Source organism: Varanus komodoensis, unplaced genomic scaffold (genome assembly GCF_004798865.1).
Source record: "Varanus komodoensis strain SLA01 unplaced genomic scaffold, ASM479886v1 scaffold29_1, whole genome shotgun sequence".
Lineage (NCBI taxonomy): Eukaryota > Metazoa > Chordata > Lepidosauria > Squamata > Varanidae > Varanus > Varanus komodoensis.
In genome coordinates this window covers 2,141,244-2,160,880 of record NW_025335759.1, presented here as the reverse complement: position 1 = coordinate 2,160,880, position 19,637 = coordinate 2,141,244, and the positions used below count along the sequence as shown (strand labels likewise).

Sequence of the window (19,637 nt, the reverse complement as noted above, 5' to 3'; positions counted from 1 at the left end):
ATTGAATTCTAGTGTACGGATTTGGTTCACTTCTATTAAAAGCCTTTAAAGGTTGTGGAATCAGATTCTAAGTCAGACAAGAGTTGGGTTGAGAATCCGCAGCTGAAATGCCAAGACCAGTGGACTCAGACATAAGCTAGGCAGTTGCTGATAATCAGACGGTTTCAAATTCTGTGGGAAAGTTTAGTGAGCATGCGAATATGGGGTAGCAGGGAAACCTAACATCATTAATCTGAGGATGCAGCATCAAGTTAAAAGGGCAGGCAAGGTGAAACATGTCGAATGCTCCAAGCAACTGTGTTTTTTAGCAAGATCTGCCCTGAAGGTGTAGTTTGCTTTCTTCAGTTTGGAAGAGAAGAGGGGAAAGTAGCTTGGAATCAACTTTTTATCATTGGAGCAATGGAAGAATAGAGCCAATTATCTAGGGAGGTTGTGGGCTCTCCAGCACTAGAAATATTCAAGATGCAACTGGACAGCCATCTGAGAGGGCTGCTTTAACTTGGTGTCCTGCGCTGAGCAGGGAGTTGGACCCAATGGCCTTCTGGTCCCTTCCAAATCTACTATTCTGTGATTAAACTGGCCACTATTCTTTGATTCTTTTGTTACTGACTTCTGAAATATTATTCTTTTGTACTACAAAACCCATCTAGCTCATCAGCTTTAATGTAATGAAGCCTTTTAGTTAGAAAGCCTTTATCCCAGTCTGCTTAGAAAAAGAAGGAGAAAGAGAAAAATGGTCAGGCCACTTGGTACTTTTTCATTTAGGAGAACATGATTTGCAAAATTGGTTGACTAGATGGAGGATTAGCTTCCTCAATTAAATATTTACTTACATCCTAGTATGTCAGTCTAGGTTGATAGCAGAAAATTAATCTTGGGTCTGTTTTTAGAAGTAAAATTAATACAGTCCAAGGAAAGTAAGCCATACTTCAGTGGTTCTTCTGAACCTGGCCTGTTGAAGCATTTGGGTTCTTCTTCCGAAGAAATTGCCTTTTTTATTATGGTTCTGTTCTTTTACATTTTGTTCTATTTTGTTATATTTGGTTTTGTTCTTTTAAATTGATTTTTGTGGGAATGTCTCTTCAACTTCTGTTAACTGCTTGGAAAGCCTTGCCTATTGGGTGATATAAAAATGAAATAAATGCAGTTTTTGACTACCCTTCAAATACTTGGCGTTGGTTTTTTAAATTCTTTATGCAGGGGCTTGTTGAGACACTGGGGCTAATGAGTCAGTTCCAGTCTTCATTATCTGTTGGCAGACTAGAGCTGTAGAAAGATGTGTGTATATACATGTAGGTGTGTGTGCTAACTGAGATACAGCTCATAGAGTTTGTTTGCTTGTTCTTTTGCCTCCCCCCGCCCCAGGAACCACCATCTCCATCCCAAAACTTCTTTAAGATGGGGATGAAACTGGAGGCAGTAGACAGGAAAAACCCTCACTTCATCTGCCCAGCCACCATTGGTGAGGTGCGAGGTTCTGAGGTCCTCATCACTTTTGATGGCTGGAGGGGAGCCTTTGATTACTGGTGCCGCTATGATTCTCGCGACATCTTTCCCGTCGGCTGGTGTTCACTGACTGGAGACAACTTGCAACCCCCTGGAACAAAAGGTAAAAAAAGCCTATCACTTACCCCTGGAAACAAAACAGAGTGCCTGTGTGGTGTCAACGTAACAATGAACGTGTCTCTAATGGAAGGGGTTTTTTTAAGGCGTAAGTACCCTGTTAAAGCAAGCTAACGGTGGTGAGCAAGAGCGAGTTTGTGCATCTATCTCAAATCCAAACATGTAATTGTAGGTCTGTTTCACTGCCTTCTGCTGCCCAAAAGTGGATGTCATCTGACTTTCCTGGGAATCACTTAGAGTCGAGATGATATGTTAAATGTTAGGATACGATGTGTTAATAGAGTGAAAAACAGGTCTCAGTGAAACACTTGCTACAACTTTTCTCTTCCTCTGTACTCCTTTCCTTTATGGCTGTGGATTCTGTAAATATCAAGCTGGGAGACTTTGGAGTCTTCCCAGTAGTCATAGTTTTGATGGCCACTACAACCAACACCAACATATTTTCATATTTCCTTACACCACTGAAGAGTACTCCAGCTTACAAACATCTGGGTTAGGTTGTATCCTCACAGCAGCATCCCATAATACTAGCTGTATGTCACAACAATAAACAGTGCTGGTGTCCATAATCCATAAATATTAGTTCGAAGCAGCTAGACATTACTTGTGCTTGCTACCCACCCATCTCCTCCCTGAGATCCCTGGCACATGCAGAGAAATTGGGTGAGAAGTGTGGATGGAAGCATTTCATACTGTACTGCCTGTGGAAACAATGCAGACCGCCTCATCCTTTCGTCTAATTCCACACGCAGCGCTTTGGAGCATATACCCAGAAACTTGCTCTGGGTTCTTTACAATTACTGAAAAGTTGAAGGGAAGGGAACCTGAGTGTTTTGAGCAGCATAGAGTACAATGGCAGAAGGCCTGAAGCATTTTTTCCTGGTAATTGGTAACTGGAGCCCTGACTAGAATTAAGTCATGAAAAGAAAGTGCTATGTTTTTGGTTTGGGGGTTTTTTCCCCCCATCTTGCTCTGTGTCATTTTCTGAGTGCTAGACTTACTCCCCTGCCTCCAGCCCATGGACCATGTTGATTCCTGGACTGATGGCGCTCTGTATGGCAGAGAATAGTAAATTTTATGTTAGGGGAACCACCAGTGTTCATATGATTCCTCTTAACATTTAAATTATTGTTGTCAAAACTGTTCAAATAATATTCTCCAGCAACAGGTTTAAGTATAGCCAAAAACAAGGCTTTGCAAATATGGACTCACTTTAATTGTTTGCATTCTTAACTTCATCCCAAGAGTTTATCTGGTTTGGCCATAAAACCACTGGATCATTTTTGCTTCTTTAGCACTAGAAGGAGCAGAGTATCTGTATATCTTCAGCTCACAGGAGCAACCAGCTTCAGCTGTGTAATGTTGATAAATAAGAAATCCTACTTCATATAAGAGAAAGCTGTGATGTCCAGGCCAATGCCTAAGTTTGCAGTGTTCCTAGCACCTTATCCTATGTCTCATGTATGGTAACTGTCAGACTCTCAATCAATTTCAATAAAAGACCTCTGGGAAATGTCAGAAAATGTTAATATTTATTGCTAAATGAAGAATGACCACAGCATTTGATTAAGGATGTATAGTTTTGTCTTTACTTCTATCGATACGTATCGACATTTAGGAAAGCCCATGATAAATCTCCCAAACAATCCTAATGATACTCTTACAAATGCCGTAAAATACTTTTCTCAAGCAACCATTTCTACCCAAAAAATATATTAAAAAAGAGTAGTACCTCAGGGAATCTCTCACACTTTCCCTCACAGCCCTGCTGATCAGCTCAACTACCTGGAAAAGATGGCTGTTCAGGTGCTGCACTGCTATAACAGGAAAAGATGGCTGCACTGTGACCCTGCATCACTTGGGGCAGTGAAAGAGATCCTCTCCCTCCCTCAGTGGCTGCAAAACAAAATGCTAAGGAGGAGTGTTAGGAAGGGGGCAAGGTGTATGTCTATGTGTATGAAGCTGTCCATGTACAGCCCCCAGCCAACTGCCTGTCATTGCATATACCCCTTGGGATTAGAAATGTTGGGCATTCCTGTTTTTAAGTGGCCCATTGGCACGAGTATGTCCCTCACTACAGCTGCTAATCTTTCTGCATCCCTCTGTCTTTTTAGGTTGACAATACTTCTAATTTATAATACTTCTTTTAAAAGCATTATATCACAGTCTCTCTAGTGATTTGGTAACTATCTTCCATATATTCTGTGGTTTCACCTCTTGTGATTTTTCAGCTCATGGAGAAGGCACTGGGTGGTAGTAGTAAAGAGAGGAAGCACAAGTTAATATCTGAGATGCCTGGTTTAGTGACCTGTGGCTTTGTTGAGTCTTAAGGGATGGAGGAGTACAATCACATAATAATGGGAAAGAAAATACAGGAGTGGCTGTTACTGTCTTGCTTTCTGACACTGTCCCAATTTTTAACATAAAATGTTAAACATTACTGGTACCTGTCAACACTCATGGAATTTCCAACCATTAATGATAGGGTGCTCAACCTTCAGTTGCATCCTCAAGCTTTTCTTCTTGGGCACAAAGTGGCAGCAACCCCTCCTAGAGCTGTTCAATGAAAGGGCCTCGCATACAACATTTGCGTGGCAGGGTCACAAGAGTTAACTACCTTTGGCAGACTATGAACCCAAGGCTGTCTTCTGCTTTATCAAGAAATCTGGAATGTAGAAGAGCAGAGTGTCTGCCTTGGCACTCTCCCAGCTGGCAGGGATGCAGTCAGTTCCTGCCAAGCAAAGAAGACCTAAGGAAGGATGCACCCCCTTCATTACTGTGCCAAGGGCAATGAACGTTACACTGGTTTACAGGAGAGATCATAATTGCAGGCGCTTGCCCCAGTTTCCTTTGTTCCTGTTAATGCAGTCAGCCCATTCAAGATGACTTTACTCTGCTCAGCAGGCAAGCAAAAGTTAATCGTTTTTAAGTTACCATGGAGATGTGTTAAGTGGCACCATACATTCTTCTTGTACTTGTCAGCCATTTTTCCAAACAATTGTGAACAGATTAAAGGTCCTGCAAGCTTTACTTCAGTTGTCTGGAAGGGAGAGCCGCTTCAGGTAGAAATTCAGAGAAGTGAAATCTCTGTCAGAGGACCTGTAAGCATTTGGACCTCCTCCACTGAGTAGCATACCTTGAGTTGGACTGCTAGGAGATGAATAAGCCAAAGTGACTTTGTAGAATTGCCTCTAAGGACACAAAGGTAACAGATTTTGACATCTCTTTTTAGTTGTTTTCTAGTAATCCCTGCTTTTGTCCTCTTGGACGAAGGAGCAGAATATTAGGGACATGACTATCTTAGGTAGAAGCAATAAATAATAATAATAATAATAATAATAATAATAATAATAATAATAATAGTAATAATAATGGAAGCATTAAAATGTTTTTTCTGATAGTAAATAGAAGGTTGTTAACTTGTAGAATTTTAGGAATTTGCTTGCATTTGAATATCAGTAGGAATTCTGTGAAAAAGCAGCTCTCCAAACCTTAGGGAAAGCAGTGCTGAAGCAGCCTGTTTGTACTGTCACCACTGACTGCTTCTGGGGGTTTCGTCCTTGAACGGTGTTAAAATTATGCAAGTGTTATCTGTGTGTCTTTAAATGATCTCTGTACTGCCTTCCTGCAAAGCTTCTAGGCTGGTAGACAAAACAGGATAAAATACAAAAATAAATTGTTTTTTAGGTAATGCTTTAATACATGTTAAATAATGCATACAAATGCTTGTTTAATAAATAAATGTCAAATGTTAAAGTAATGCATTCAAAAGCCTGGGAGAATAGAAAAGCCTTTATTTTGTACTGAAAAGCTAACACTATTAACCCCAGGCAACCTTTCCTGGAGAGATAATTTCACAAAGGGAGTACCGTCATAGAGAAGGCACTCTCTGCTCACCACCCAACTTACTACAGATAATTGTAGCACCTGGAGCAGAATATCTGAAAGTGACCTCAGTCCAAGAGCATGTTGGTATAAGAGCAGGTGTTCCTTCAGTTTCTTGGATCCTACGTTGTATATGGCTTTAAAGATAAGGACCCACACTTTGATTCGTATTTGGAAATGACAAGAAGCCACTGAAATTCCAGTAGTTCCAGTCAACTGCCAGGGCACCTAAAGGATACTGACTGCAGTTCCCAGACATTCCCGGCATATAATGTATTAATCCATCCTAAATATTTCTCACTGCATGGATAGCTGTAGTCTAGCTATCATAGTTCAGGAAAAGTTGGGACTGATGTACTAGGCTAAGCTGATGGAAGACAGGTTAGTGGGCATCCTATGTCAAACTGAATCCAGGAGTACCCATACATAATGAACTTGATCCTTGAGGGAGAATAGGATCAAGAATACAGAATATTCTACCCTGTACAGAATAGGCTGAAGAATAGGCTGAATACTATCTCTTTGAGCATACAAACTACCTGGCAACAGGACCTCCATCTTATCAGGATCAGGTTTCAGTTTTTTGACACTTATTCAGCCCAAGCACAAGTTCAGCATTTCCTCTGCCTTACCTGGAGTTGTGCAAGCACCGTCCACCTTAATATTCTATTCCAGAAGATATTAGCAAATGCATAGGTTAGATTTATTTAGGAGCTATCTCCTATGCATTGACATTCAAAAAGAAAGTGGACTGTCATCTGAGTGGCAAATTGGTGGCCTGCAACAGAAGGGGCTGGACCTGATGGCCTTCTTAGCCCCTTTCAGCTCTACGATTCTTTGATTCCTGAATGATCTGCAGAGAGGTCTATTCCTCTCAGAAGAACTCAAATCTGGAAATGCCTGTAATTTCAGTCATATTGTTGGCAATAAACTAGCCAGGCTTGGAATCGGCAAAGCACAGGATTATTGTGCCTAACCCCTATTACCATTATTCGCTAATAAGTTGAAGGGAAATGATATGTTTCCATAAGCAGCACTGAGGTCAACAGATGCAGGCATGCAAGGTCTTGCAATAAGTTGAAAGGATCGCAAAATTTAGAGCTGTGACCCACCCACCCCCCACAGCCTCCTAAAGCAGCAGATAATTAGAAATTGGGCTGTGGTGCTATAGAGAAACTCCATGAGAATAATAGGAAGACAGGAAGGTTGTTACAGATGCAACTAATGAAGCCTGATTATTTGTGTGGATTTTTGTCCTTAGGTATTCCTCTCAAAGCCTCACAAATGATCCTACTGGGAAAAATGGTTTATCCTCCCTTTTTATGTCACGATTGCTTAGTAGGTGAACATTCCTTGACATGGTTCTGTGAATCACACACACGGTCCTTGCGGTTAATCTCAAGTCAACTCTGAACTAGCAAAATGTTCCACACAGTCCTCCTGGCAGTAACTCCTTTAGGTATAACTACTTTAGATATGACTGTTGGACTGCTACCTTTTGGATGCAAACAACATATTCTTGAATTAGGGACCGAAGCACATTGTGTGGAAAGGAATTGTTAGTTGTATGGTGGCGTACAGGACTGTATTTGGAGATGAAAAACATAGATTTTATTAGAGTGGTGGGGTGTTGGCTCAGATACAGGTGGACCTGGCATTAGGGAGTGCTTAACAGACAGAGTATACAACTATTGTCACCTCAGTTGTAAGTTTATGATCTAAAGAATTTTCTTTAATCACTTTAGAGTAGATGTAAATTGTATCCCTCTGCAGTGTACATGAAAAGGGCTCTTCACTTGGCAAATAAAAAAGACTTGAAGTAAAGAAAATGTAGTATGGAAAAGGAAGCAACCAGTCACAGTAAAGTTTACCTTTTGGAAAGCAAAAAAGCAGCAGCAGCAGCAGCCTGGTTCCCAATAGGAGTGGCAAATAGTACTTATTCTGCCCTTTCATGGGGGTATTCTGTTTTGAAAGGAACATGGTGGTGGTATTCTTTGCATTGATTTATGTCCAGTCTTTAGTAGGAATAATCAAGTTATAGTTTGCACTGGAGCTTCTGCATGAACCATGCAGAACATGGTGTATGAGCTGCAGAAATTTCCCATGTTTCTTAGATTCTACTCTAGAGCTTATTATTCTAATGAACAAATTGCCATAAAAACACTTCTAGAAAACTTTGGAACTAAACATTAATCCTGTCCTTGGAACAAGTACAGAGCATTCTTGTTCCCTTGGAGGTGGCCTATGATCACCTGAGGGTTTATTTAAATTAGTCTATTGTAGCTGAGTTCACATGCTGCACATTTCATTCATTGGAAGTTAACTCACCATCTATATAATGATGCATTATACCATCGTAGAAGTGCAATACCCTTCTCTTTAAAATCTCACAAAGAAATGTAAGAAAGACAGTAAAACAATAGTCTAATGGCATACTTACATCTTAAAAATACACTGTGGAAGAAACTTTTGTGGGTCAAAGCCCATTTCATCCATTGACATGTGATACATTCAGTATGCCTGTACACATGTAAATACAGATCTTGGACCTAGGCACAAGGTGCTCCATGGAATTGCTGCCATTTTCACTTAAACCACAAATAAATCACCTGCTGGACTCAAACATGAATCAAAGACTATAAGCTTTATTACAAAACATGCAAGACTCCAAACATAACACTTTGATACAAAATACAGATAACCCAATTAAGCTCAGTATGACAACTATCACATTAAATATAACAAGAGGATGAGAAAGTAGACAGTTGCAGAAGTGAGCAGCAATGGCTGCCAGATGAGACAGAGAGGGTGGTAGGGATTTGACTGCTAGTGTTGGTGGTTGGGCAAACTTGGAATGGGCAGCACAGAATGGAGAGGTAGAATGGAGAGTTGAAAGTTAAATGGGACTGGAGGGAGAGAAGACTGAAGCACAAATTTATTTATTTATTTATTATTTAAAGAATTTATAGGCCACCCCATACTTGTGTCACTGGATGGTTTACAACAAGCACAGACAAAAATGGCACAGCATCCAGCAATTCACAATAAAATCACAATTAAACATTAAAATAATGGGAGAATGAAAAGGTTTTTGACTGGCGCCAAAAAGAAAATGTTGGTGCCAGGTGAACCTCTCTGAGGAATGTACTCCACAATCAGGAATCTACCACAGAGAGGGCCCTTCTCTTTCAAGGAGGGTTCCCGCAATGCTTCCCTGTTTCAAAAGAAAAGGGGTGTAAGGCATTCACCAAGGCTTAGATGGTATTGAGTCATGATGTAATGCTGGGAACAAATAACTCTGTTTCTGCAAAGAACAATATATTTTAGTTTCCAGGTAAGCAAACACATAGTTTGTACAAGGTAGCAGGCCAGCACAAGTTAATTTACCTACAGGGACTTTTGCAGTATGCTGGGCACCTGCATGGGTACCCAGCTTGTTGTACGAGCTTGTCATGTCATGTGAACACAAGTAGCAGAGATTATTTGCTGGTTGCATAGACCTAAAGCCATAACCCATGGCTTTTTAAGGGTTTTTTGAGGTTTGTCTTAACTCTTAAACAATCCTTGTCCCCTGAGTTCACCTAGACCCGTGGAACCATGGTGCCTGGCACAATATGACACATTCACAGAGAAGAATGTTAAATCTACTTCCATTTTAAAATTGTACAATCAAGCATCCCTCTTTAAAAGTTTGGAAGTTGTCCGTCAGGTAGGGTTGTCTATGAAAAAGAAAAGGCATGGCCAAGGTTATCATTGGAACATAACCTTTTGGTCTAGTCTCTGACCATAATAAAGATTTATTATTATTAAAAGCCTTGATTTGTGATAATTGTTTGTCAAAGTAAGTATGGCAGTCCTTCAAGATACCCCACTTGTAGTAGTTGAGTATTCAGATGTCCAAGAAGGTGCTTTTTATGAGATTATGTTAGCACTTGATTGATTTCTGTTTCTCTTCTATGCTAGTGGTGATTCCAAAGAGCCCATTCCCACCCCCTGATGTAATCTCTGAAAAGAGCAGCATGCACAGTGGCACAAAGACTATTTTGGAACATCAGACAGGACAAAGGGGGCGCAAGCCTGGTCGTAAACGAGGCCGGACACCAAAGGCTCTGACCAGTCATCCTATCCCCACCCCTTCCAAGGTAGTAGAGCCTTTGAAATTCCCCAAGAAGAGGGGACCAAAGCCTGGCAGTAAGGTAGGTGATAGTTATGTGTGGCTGATGTGAAGGACTGCAGTTGGCCTCCATTTGGCGTGTTTTGTTTGGTTGTAGGATATAATGATGTACGTGTGTGTGTGTGTGTGTGTGTGTGTGTGTGTGTGTGTGTGTGTGTGTGTTCTGCGTGTGTGTGTGTCTGTTGATCAGTTTCAGTGAAAAGGTTAGTAATTCAGAAGTCAAAATTTCTAAACTTCAGGAAGCAAGTAGTTATACCGTTCAACACAAAGTCAGAGGAAGAGAGTAGGGAAAGTTTTAGCTCAGGAAACAGAAACTTCATTTTCAGAACTGAACATGAAACATGATAAGTTAATATTGCAAAGAGAGGGAAAAGCAGAGGTAAAAGTGAGAAGCAGGACAGAGGCCAAAAGGATATCTTTATATCTCTATCTGACTCTACCAAACCAAACTAAAAATACTCAAAGCCGCAGGTATCTAGTTTAGTTACAAACATTACCTTATTGTCATTGGTCCAGCTATTGCAATCAGTCCTTCGGTCCCAGCAGCCCTGATTCTTTTCACTTGATGGCAAAGAGAAAAATCACATGAAGGGAAAGGAAAAAGAATTGTGAGCACACTATCCTGATTGTTTCCCTTTCATTTATAGAACAGGTCACTGCCAGTCCATGATGATTGAACTGTGGAATAGGTGTCCTCACATTCAGGAGTATTTTGGGTTTAGGCACCATCCAAAATGAAACTGTTCCTGGAATAAAGATAATGCTAGAATCGGGCACCAGTAGTCTAGGACTGAGACCATGATGTAGTTATCCCAAAATCACTACCTACATGTTCATATGAAATTATGATTGAAAACTATTCAAACAAATGAACATCTGTAAATAGATGAGAGATTGTAGTTCATTGCTAGAGCATGAAGAAGGCCTCATGTTTAACTCTTGGTATATCCACTTCAAAGGGTAAGGGAACAAGAAATCTGCAAGACTTTGCCTGAGATCATGGAGAGCTACTGGTCATAGTAGCCTAGCAGCAGATAACCTCAAGCCTAGAGGCCAAATCCAGCCTACCTGGGTCTTAATTTGGCCCTCCTGAATTCCCAAAATATCCATGCCGACTTCTAGCCCCAGCCCTTTTGCCACAACCACCAATCATCTGGTGGTTTCTTGACTTTTGTGTGGTTATTTCTGATTCTAGAAGGCTGAAATCCTTCTCCTAAGGCTTAATGTTTGGAAGAGCTTTAGGCTAAAATATACTGATTTGTCTCTGACCCTTTTGCCTTTGACTCTGGCCACCTCTAGAATATGGCCTGCAAGAACTGATCTAAAATTAATTTGACCCTTCAGTGGAAAGAAGTTCCCTTCTCCAGTAGTAAGACCAAGTCGGTTGGACTATTAGTCTAACCTGGTACAAGGCAGCTTCTTACGTTCTACATTGTCAGGGTGACTGCAAGTGGTACTGAAAAATGGAAGTACATAATTTAGTTTTATTTCCGAAGCATATCATGGTCTGGCTAGTACCTGAATGGATGACTGCTTTTCAGTCCTTTACATAGTGTTTGTGAACTGTTTCAAGGAATGGCAGGATGCCACAGTGAGAATTGGCAGTCTAGTGATGTCTATTTTTTTAAAAGCACAAGTCCTTCTAAAATTTCTGCCCAAGTACAGCTGTATGTGATGCCTCCATGCCTCTGAATGGTTGCAAGTGGCCCTTGTTATTTGTAACTCTTGCTTGCTTTTTGCATAATTTCACCCTGACTTTCTCAAGGAGAGGTCACAGGTATTGCATTATCCTTTCTAACAACTACTTCTTCATTTTGCCCATTAGAATTTTTATTCCATTAAAATTTATTAATGTCCCTTTTGCAGAGAAAGCCTCGAACATTATTAAATCCAGCACCCACCTCCCCTACAACCAGCACTCCTGAACCTGACACTAGTACAGTACCACAAGATGCAGCTACTATCCCTAGTTCTGCTATGCAGGCCCCTACAGGTAAGGATCTTAGTCCTTCCTCCTAATGCAAGACGATTGCAATCTTACAGAAAAATAAGCCAGTCTCAAACAGAATGATGCCAGTCAAAACTTCTCAGGCTTTTTCTCATCTCCTCATGTTATGTCTGTGCAACTGGAATTGAACCAGGAATGTTAGAACCTTTTGAAGATAACATGTAAGCTTTCCATCACAGCATTCATCCTGATTTTGGGTGTCAGACCTTGGGTTAGTCATAGGCATGTGACATGCTGACATGTGATGACTGCAGGCTCAGCATTTGAAAGGCGTTCCTTCATCTCCCTTAAGAATCTTATGGTACAGAGGTACATAAATTGAACAGCAAACCTGTTGTGATAGCTCATTTTGGGTGCACAAAAACCTTTTCTCCTGGATTGAGCTCTGTGGAAATAGGTTCTTCAGCAAAAGTTCAGTTCTGTGTTGTGAACTGGCTGGCCATGGTTAACCACAAGATCATCTCCTTTGTTTTCTCAGACCAGTTTTTATGGTATAAAAAACCCCTAAACAAAGTGCAAAACAAACATATGAGGAAGTAAACATGTAAGGCTCCTGAAGACAAACGTAAAAATTAGGCGTGGTATCAGCACCAGTGTACAGTGGCAACTGGTGGAGACTGTGTGCCCCAGTCAGAGCTCACACATATCCTGATGCCAGTTGGTGCCAGAGGCAGGTTATTGATACATATTACAAGAAACTACCGCTCTCACTTCTGCCTTACGTGTACTGAAAAAAACCCATGAAGAGTTTCTGATATCCAGAAGTTCTCAGGGGAAAATTAATCTTTTACTGGCAAACCTTCTAGGAGCAAAAGTAGGTTTGATCATGATTGTATTTTGCTTAAAGACCAAATTAGTCAGTACCTTATCTATTGTAAGGAAGGGCCTAATCCCTAGCTCAGGCTTATTATGGTTTGAAATTTCTTGTCGCTATGGGCTGTCAAGTCATCTCCAACTTAACGTGAACCCGTATGTGAATACCCTCCAAAGTGACGTGTTCTTGACAGCTTTGCTCAGCTCTTGTAAACTCAAGGCTGTAGTGTCCTTTATGGAATCAATCTGTCTCATATTTGGTCTTCCCCTCCTTCTTCTGCCTTTGATTTGCCCTAGCACTATTGTCTTTACCAGTGAGTCTTGCCTTCACATGATGGGCCTGAAGTACAGCATCCTCAGTGTCACCATTTTTGCTTTCAGGGCAAGTTCCAGCTTGTTTTGATCTAGGACCCACTTGTTTGTCTTCCTGTCAGTCCAGGGTATTCTCAAAGCTCTCCTCCAGCACCATGTTTCGAATGTATCAATTTTCTTCTTGTCAGCTTTCTTAACTACCCAGCTTTCACATCCATACAGAGTGGTCAGAAATACAATAGTGTGAATGATCTTGGCCTTGGTCTCCAGTGAAACATCCTTACACTTGATTATCTCTTCTAGTTCCTTCATTGCTGCCCTTCCAAGTCTCAATCTTCTTCTAATTTCTTGGCTGCAGTCTCCATTTGAATTGATGATTGAGCCAAGGTATGCAAAATCTTTCACAATTTCAGTTTCTTCAATGTTGACCTTAAAGTTGTATAATTCTTCTGTAGTCATGATGTTTGTTTTCTTAATGTTTAGTGGCAATCCTGCTTTTGCACTTTCTTCTTTGACTTTCATCAGGACTCATTTCAATTCATTTCTGCTTTCTGCAAGTAATACGGTATCCTCTATATGATATGGTTGTTAGAGTGTTGGTCTGGGGACCTGGGAAACCCAGGTTCTCATCCCCACTCGGCCATGAAGCTCAATGGATGAGTCTCAGCCTATCCCATCTCACAGTGATGTTGTATGAATACACTGGAGCAATATAAGCCATCTTAGGTCCTCACAAGAAGTAAAATAGCAGGATATAAATATAATGTAATACTATCTTAAATTATGTATGTATCTCCCACCAATTTCACCCCTCCTTCCTCTGATCCTGATCCACTCTTCCTTTTGATATGTTCTGCATACGGATTGAAGAGATAGAGAAAATACATCCTTGTCTAATGGCTTTGCCTATTGGAAACCATTCTGTTCCTCCATATTCTGTCTAACAGTAGCTTCCTGTCCACAATACAGGTTATGCATCAGGACAACCAAGTGCTAAGGCTAACCCATTTCTTTCATAACCAAACATACCTTCTCATAATTCACATGGTCAAAGGCTTTGCTGAAGTCTATGAAGTATAAACTGATCTTCTTCTGAAAATCTTTGGTGTGCTGCAACATATATTTGCAATATGATCTTGTGTGCTCCTTTCTTTTTGGAATGCAGTTTGAATGTCAGTCATTTCTTGCAGTATGTAGGGTAAAATAATTTATTGCAAAACCTTGAGTACAACTTTGCTTGCGTGGGAAATCAATGCAATGGTTCTGTAGTTCCAGCATTCCTTAGAATCAGCTTTCTTGGGAATTTGAATATATATTGGCATTTCCGATGTGTGTGTCATTTCCACTGTGTTTCCACTGTGTGCCATTCTTTCGTTTTCCATATTTGTTGGCATATTCTTGCTAGGATTTGGATGGATTCAGTCCCTGCAGTTGGGAATTTTTCTACTGGTACCCTATCCACTCTGGATGTGTTATTCCTGCAAGCGCTTTCAAAGCAGCTTTCACTTCACTTGCTAATATTGCAGGTTCTTCCTCATAGGATTCCTCTTTGAAGTAGCCTGGCCTCTTTTTATCTCTTTTATTTGGTTTTCACCTTCTCGTTATGTTATCCTTGTCAGATAGCATGTTCCCCATTGGACTTTCAGCATTCGTAATATAAGGTGTGGATTTCTTCTTTGGCTTCTTGGACCTTCAGGAAGAGATCTCCCTTTTTTCTGTTTTTTGTTCTCTTCAATTTCTTTGCACTGGTCATTGTAATAATCCCTTTTGTGTCTGTGCAGTAGTCTATGAAAAGTGGTGTTCATGATTATGACCCTATTTCAGTCACCCTTTGCTTTTATCTTTGCTTTTCGCCTGTCGTTAGCCATTGTGAATGATTCTTCCTTCATCCACCTAGGCTTGCTTTTTTCATTTTGCTACAGGAATTGTGTTTTTTGCATTCTTCTTAATAATGCCTTTGGTTTCAATCCACAGTTGTTGTGGCTCATGGTCAATTAAGTTTAATAACGCAAACGTTCTTTATGTGTACTTTAAATTCCTGAGGAATGTTATTTAAGTTTTATTTTGGCACTATGCTTCTAGCTCATGTTCTCTACCACAGTCTGCTCATTGTTGTTGTAATTATTATTATTATTAGTAGTAGTAGTAGTAGTACTAGTAGTATTTTGCAAGAGAATACAACTTCATCATCTCCTATTTCAAATTACATACCCTGTTGGATGTATATATTGGCCATCTGGTGATGTCCATGTGTGCAGTTGTCATTCGATCAGTCAAATGCCAAGCTTGGATAAATGCCCTAAAATTATGGCTTCAAGTGCTTTTTTCCCCCTTGAGCTCCTGATAGAGATATCCACTTACTGCTGTCAGACTTTTTTGTCAGTTGATGGATGAGGGAGGTGGAGAAGAGGATTCTTAACTTGTGTTTCTCTCCTGAGGTTCTAGGCAACTATGGTTTAAGGAAGGTACAAGTCTGTTATACACAGATTAACAAATTTTGATCTGCATGTCCTTATTCCCCCCTCCCTTATTCTTAAGTAATCTAAAATAAGGAACTCTTAAAGCTTCATATCTGCACAGACTAACTGCTCCAAGTACAGGTTGCATGTTTTTGAGCAAAACTGAATTGTTGGCTTTGTCCCTTCTGTAATGTAATTTGTATAGGGACTGCAGAGAGAGGCTGACTGTATCTCTACTAAGAACCCACCCAGGAAAACCTTATGAAAAGACAGTTCTATTCTGCTTGGGGGATGATGTATCCTATACCACTAAGAGAGTTTTAGGACTTCTTTTATTTCAATACAAATTGGGGGGAAAGCTCTTCAAAACCTGCCCTTTTTATTTATTTTTATTATTTATTAAAACATTTTTATGCCGCCCCATTTGCCGAAGCCTCGGGGCGGCTTACAACGTAACTGTTGTAAGCCGCCCCGAGGCTTCGGCAAATTTATCTAACTGTTTCAATAGCATCATTTGTTCTTTGGTATCAGAACTCTGGTCTGTTACTGTAATAAAAATTCACCTATTCATTCACATACTGCACATCTACTCAGTTTCACTTTACAGTCACACTTTAAAAATTATCATTTTGTTATAATTTTTATATTATATTTGTTATTTCATGTTGCTCTGGAAAACTGCTCCTAGCACCATTCGGTAGGTCAGACCATACTCTTAATTACTTCTGATCAAAATACATCCTGGGCCAGACTAGGCTGCCTATGAAAACAACAGTTGTAGAGGAAAGCAGGCTTCAGGCCTCTAACAGCAGAATACTGTTGTGTTACACCTACCGCTCCATCCCTGCCACTATGTTTCAGATCCTGGCTGACTGTTTTACTTGGTCTGGCAACCCTGTTGCTGTTGCGGTGTGCAGTTGGGCACACTCCAGCCTTCTCTTCTTGCCTGGAAAGTTTAGCTTAAATACAGCAAGTGTATACTATGTTTTATAAAACTTAGCCTTGCTACAGTGTATGGGTAGCATTTCTGTCTTGAACCTGTGGGAATGACTTGCATGATTATGTTTGTTTGATTTGAATACATTTTACCAGAACTTTTGACCCTGTTCACATGGAATAATTATCTGCCAGTTTAAAAACATGGGTTGTCCCCGTGCACCATTGGTTAACCACTGAGTTTTTTAGTCCAGAATTTTGGGGCTTGTTTAATGGAAATCCAGCCTTTTAAAAACTGATGGGGTTATTGTAGGTGTACTATAGTTTTACCACTGAGTTGTTTAGTCTGGATTTGCACATCACATTCCACAATGTACAAAGGAGCTGGTGGTGGGCTGTGCAGTAGAAGTGGAGGAGGAAGGTGCTTTGCAGGCAGTGTACCCTCCTCTGACCACTCATGCACAACGATCTGTCAGTCTTTAAACAGAAGGGGTGTTCGTTGTTCAGTGTAAACCAAACCATTGTCTAGAGCCAAAATCTGAAAACAGATGCACTAGGCATGCCTTGAGCAATCCATTCTGCAGGAGTGGATGTGTGCTTTGTCGTAGCCTACAGTATAGATTGCTCAACCCATGGTTCAACATGCCATGACCAAGCATGATTATCTGCAACAGAGAATCTGTCTTTAGATAGGCAAATTAAAATGACTCAAGACTTGTACAGATGCCAAGAAAGTAATGCTGGTGGTAGTAGTAGTAAATTATAACAGTGCAGTGGGTTTTTAGCTATTTGGCTGTGAACTGATGCTGGTGAGCACACTAAGTCTCATCTTGGCAACAGGAGAAATCTGAACCTGTTTCCCATATGGTAGATTAGTTCTGAAGGTGAGCAGCTACCCACTGCTCTATCCCCGGATCCAGCTTGACTCTCTTTGTAGCTCATACAGCAGCATGCAGCAGAAGCAAAAAAAGGGAAAGGACCTCCTTTGCCAAGCTTTCTGCTAATTGTTTAGCCTGAAAGTACTCTGTATATTTGTAGCATCAAGATCAGTCTTGGGTTTGAACCAAAATAAAAGACTAGTCTTCAGATTCAAAAGGGCTGGGAATTGCTGTTGTGTCCCACATTGCAAGGAAACTGTTCCCAAAATTATGTGATGGCTTTCAGTGGAATAAATAAAGAGGCAGCAAGTCTCAGCAACAGCAGATAGAGGAAAAGTACCATTTTATCAAATTAATAAGCACTCTGTTTTGTTTCTCTTGCACACTCACAGTTTGTATCTACTTGAATAAGAATGGTGGCACTGGCCCTCATCTGGACAAAAAGAAAATCCAGCAACTGCCTGACCATTTTGGGCCAGCTCGAGCATCTGTGGTTCTGCAGCAGGCTGTCCAGGCTTGTATTGACTGTGCTTACCACCAGAAAACTGTCTTCTCATTCTTAAAACAAGGCCATGGAGGAGAGATCATTTCAGGTAAAAGAACCAGAGCCATTTATTTATGTATTTCTTCTACCATGTATTGAACAGCCTTCTCCAAGGGGACATTTTTACAAGTCAGCAACCAGTCATGGGGTTCTCATGGCTGACTCAACATATGCAAGAGAAGGCAGACCATCATGGTGTGCTTTATATTGTCTTAACTCCACAGTAGTTAGAATTGAATGGGGTACATAGCAAGTGTTGGTGCTATTTAGAGCCTTAAGTGTGGGTAATAGTGAAACTCACAGTCTTCCTCTTTGAGGCCATCACACTGATCTTTTCTGTCCATGCTTGTGTGCAGCCTCTTTAAACATAAGAGGGCAGAACAAATCCTTAGGTTTTTGTCTACTAGAGATTCTCCACATTGGCACAATATCATCACATGCCGAACCAGTGGCTACTTCAGAAAATTAAAGGATCAAGTGGATACTGCGCATTTTCAAGCAAAGTGATAGCCTCACTTTGACATCATATCTCTAAATTCAGATCTTTTGTCATTTGTTAATGAAGCCCTCAAGTGTAGTAATTCTGAAAGCTCATATGAAGCATTTCCAATAGAAGGAGCCAATTGCTTCTTGATCCTTCCCACTTGGCAAGACTGGAAGACCATGCCAGCCCAGTCTGTGCAGTTTAAGAGGCTGCATCTCCTGAATTATATTAAAGGGCCCTGGGGCAATGTTCTGTTTGCTTCCCTCCGAGTCTTTCATACAGGCGTCTTAAAGAATGCCCTGCGTTTGTCTGCATGACTTTGTTCTAGGTATTTGTTTTTAAATCCCCTTTTGCTCAGATTGAAGATGAGCTTTGATGGGCAAACTGTCTTCTCTACCTACTCACTTCATCCTTTGAAGTTGCACTTTATGCATCTAAACAATTAAAGAGGCTCACTCAGGGCCAAAACATAATTGTAAATAGATTCCCAACTTTTGTCCTTTTCATAAAATGGCAGCAATACTCCTGAGGCTCCTTAAAGACTAACAAGTTCAGCATGGCATAAGTTTTCATGGACAGTGTCCACTTCTTCAGGTTCATATGCTCTCTGGCATGAACATTTTTGCACACTGTCCATTTGCAGATGCATGAAATGTTCTCCCCAAATTGGTACACCTATTTACAAATGTTGGAGTGGGTAGAGATGTAAACTGTTGTCAGAGAGAATTTAAATCCAAAGAAGTGCAGACAGTGATGGCTGTCTTAACAGTAGCCACTCACAAAATAAGGTGATTGGCTCTATTTGTACTTTTTTGCATTTCCCCTGATAGCACAGATTACATATTTCCTGTCCCAAGTACATAGATCTACAGATTAGGGAGTAACACTTCACACACCTAATGAAGTTGAGAGTGTCCCCAAGTGTTAAAGCTAGAAGGCTCTGCATCTGAAGAAGAGGATCGTGTCCATGAATGTTTATGCCCAAATGAATGTGTTACTCTTTAAGGTGCCACAAAACCCCCGTTACTTCTGCGGCAACAAACTCTGGAAAGGATAGCTCTGATTTTTATATTGTTCTTTTATATTGTTATTTATTTTATATTGTTATTTTTGTATTTTATTGTATTTTATTTTGTGTTGTGAGCCGCCCCGAGGCTTCAGCAAGGGTGTTGCTGTTCTGTGCCATTTTCCCAATTGAAATCAACAGAGAGAGAGAGAGAGAGAGAGAGAGAGAACTAGCTGCTTTATTCCCATTCGAGGAGAGGGGCAGAAAAATTAAGCACTATTCCTATATTCCTTTTTGTGTCCCAAAAATAGTTGCCATTTGGGAATGGGGTGATTTCAATTGGAAAAAGTTTACAGAAGAAAATGGTTGTACCCTTTCTCCCCTAGTGCTGCTTCTCTGATCCAGTTCATGGATCCCCACAGTTGTAAATTTAAATTACAATGTCAGGTTATCCATTAGGGGGTCTCTCATGCCTTGTCTGTTTTATCTTTCATTCTTGATTTGATTCAATGGAA

At 40.5% G+C, this 19,637-nt stretch overlaps 1 protein-coding gene across 7 annotated transcripts in view; it reads left to right on the top strand.

The window, feature by feature from the left end:
- Positions 1–19,637, top strand: part of SCMH1 (Scm polycomb group protein homolog 1) — a 54,670-nt gene that overhangs the window by 19,949 nt on the left and 15,084 nt on the right. For 6 of the 7 annotated variants that reach the window (XM_044434822.1, XM_044434819.1, XM_044434823.1 and 3 more), the window contains 4 exons: positions 1,366–1,609; positions 9,472–9,704; positions 11,549–11,675; positions 17,481–17,681. In XM_044434822.1, coding sequence (XP_044290757.1) covers positions 1,366–1,609; positions 9,472–9,704; positions 11,549–11,675; positions 17,481–17,681 — 805 coding nt within the window. The remainder of the gene's footprint in view (positions 1–1,365; positions 1,610–9,471; positions 9,705–11,548; positions 11,676–17,480; positions 17,682–19,637) is intronic. The other variant, XM_044434825.1, reaches the window with a different exon arrangement.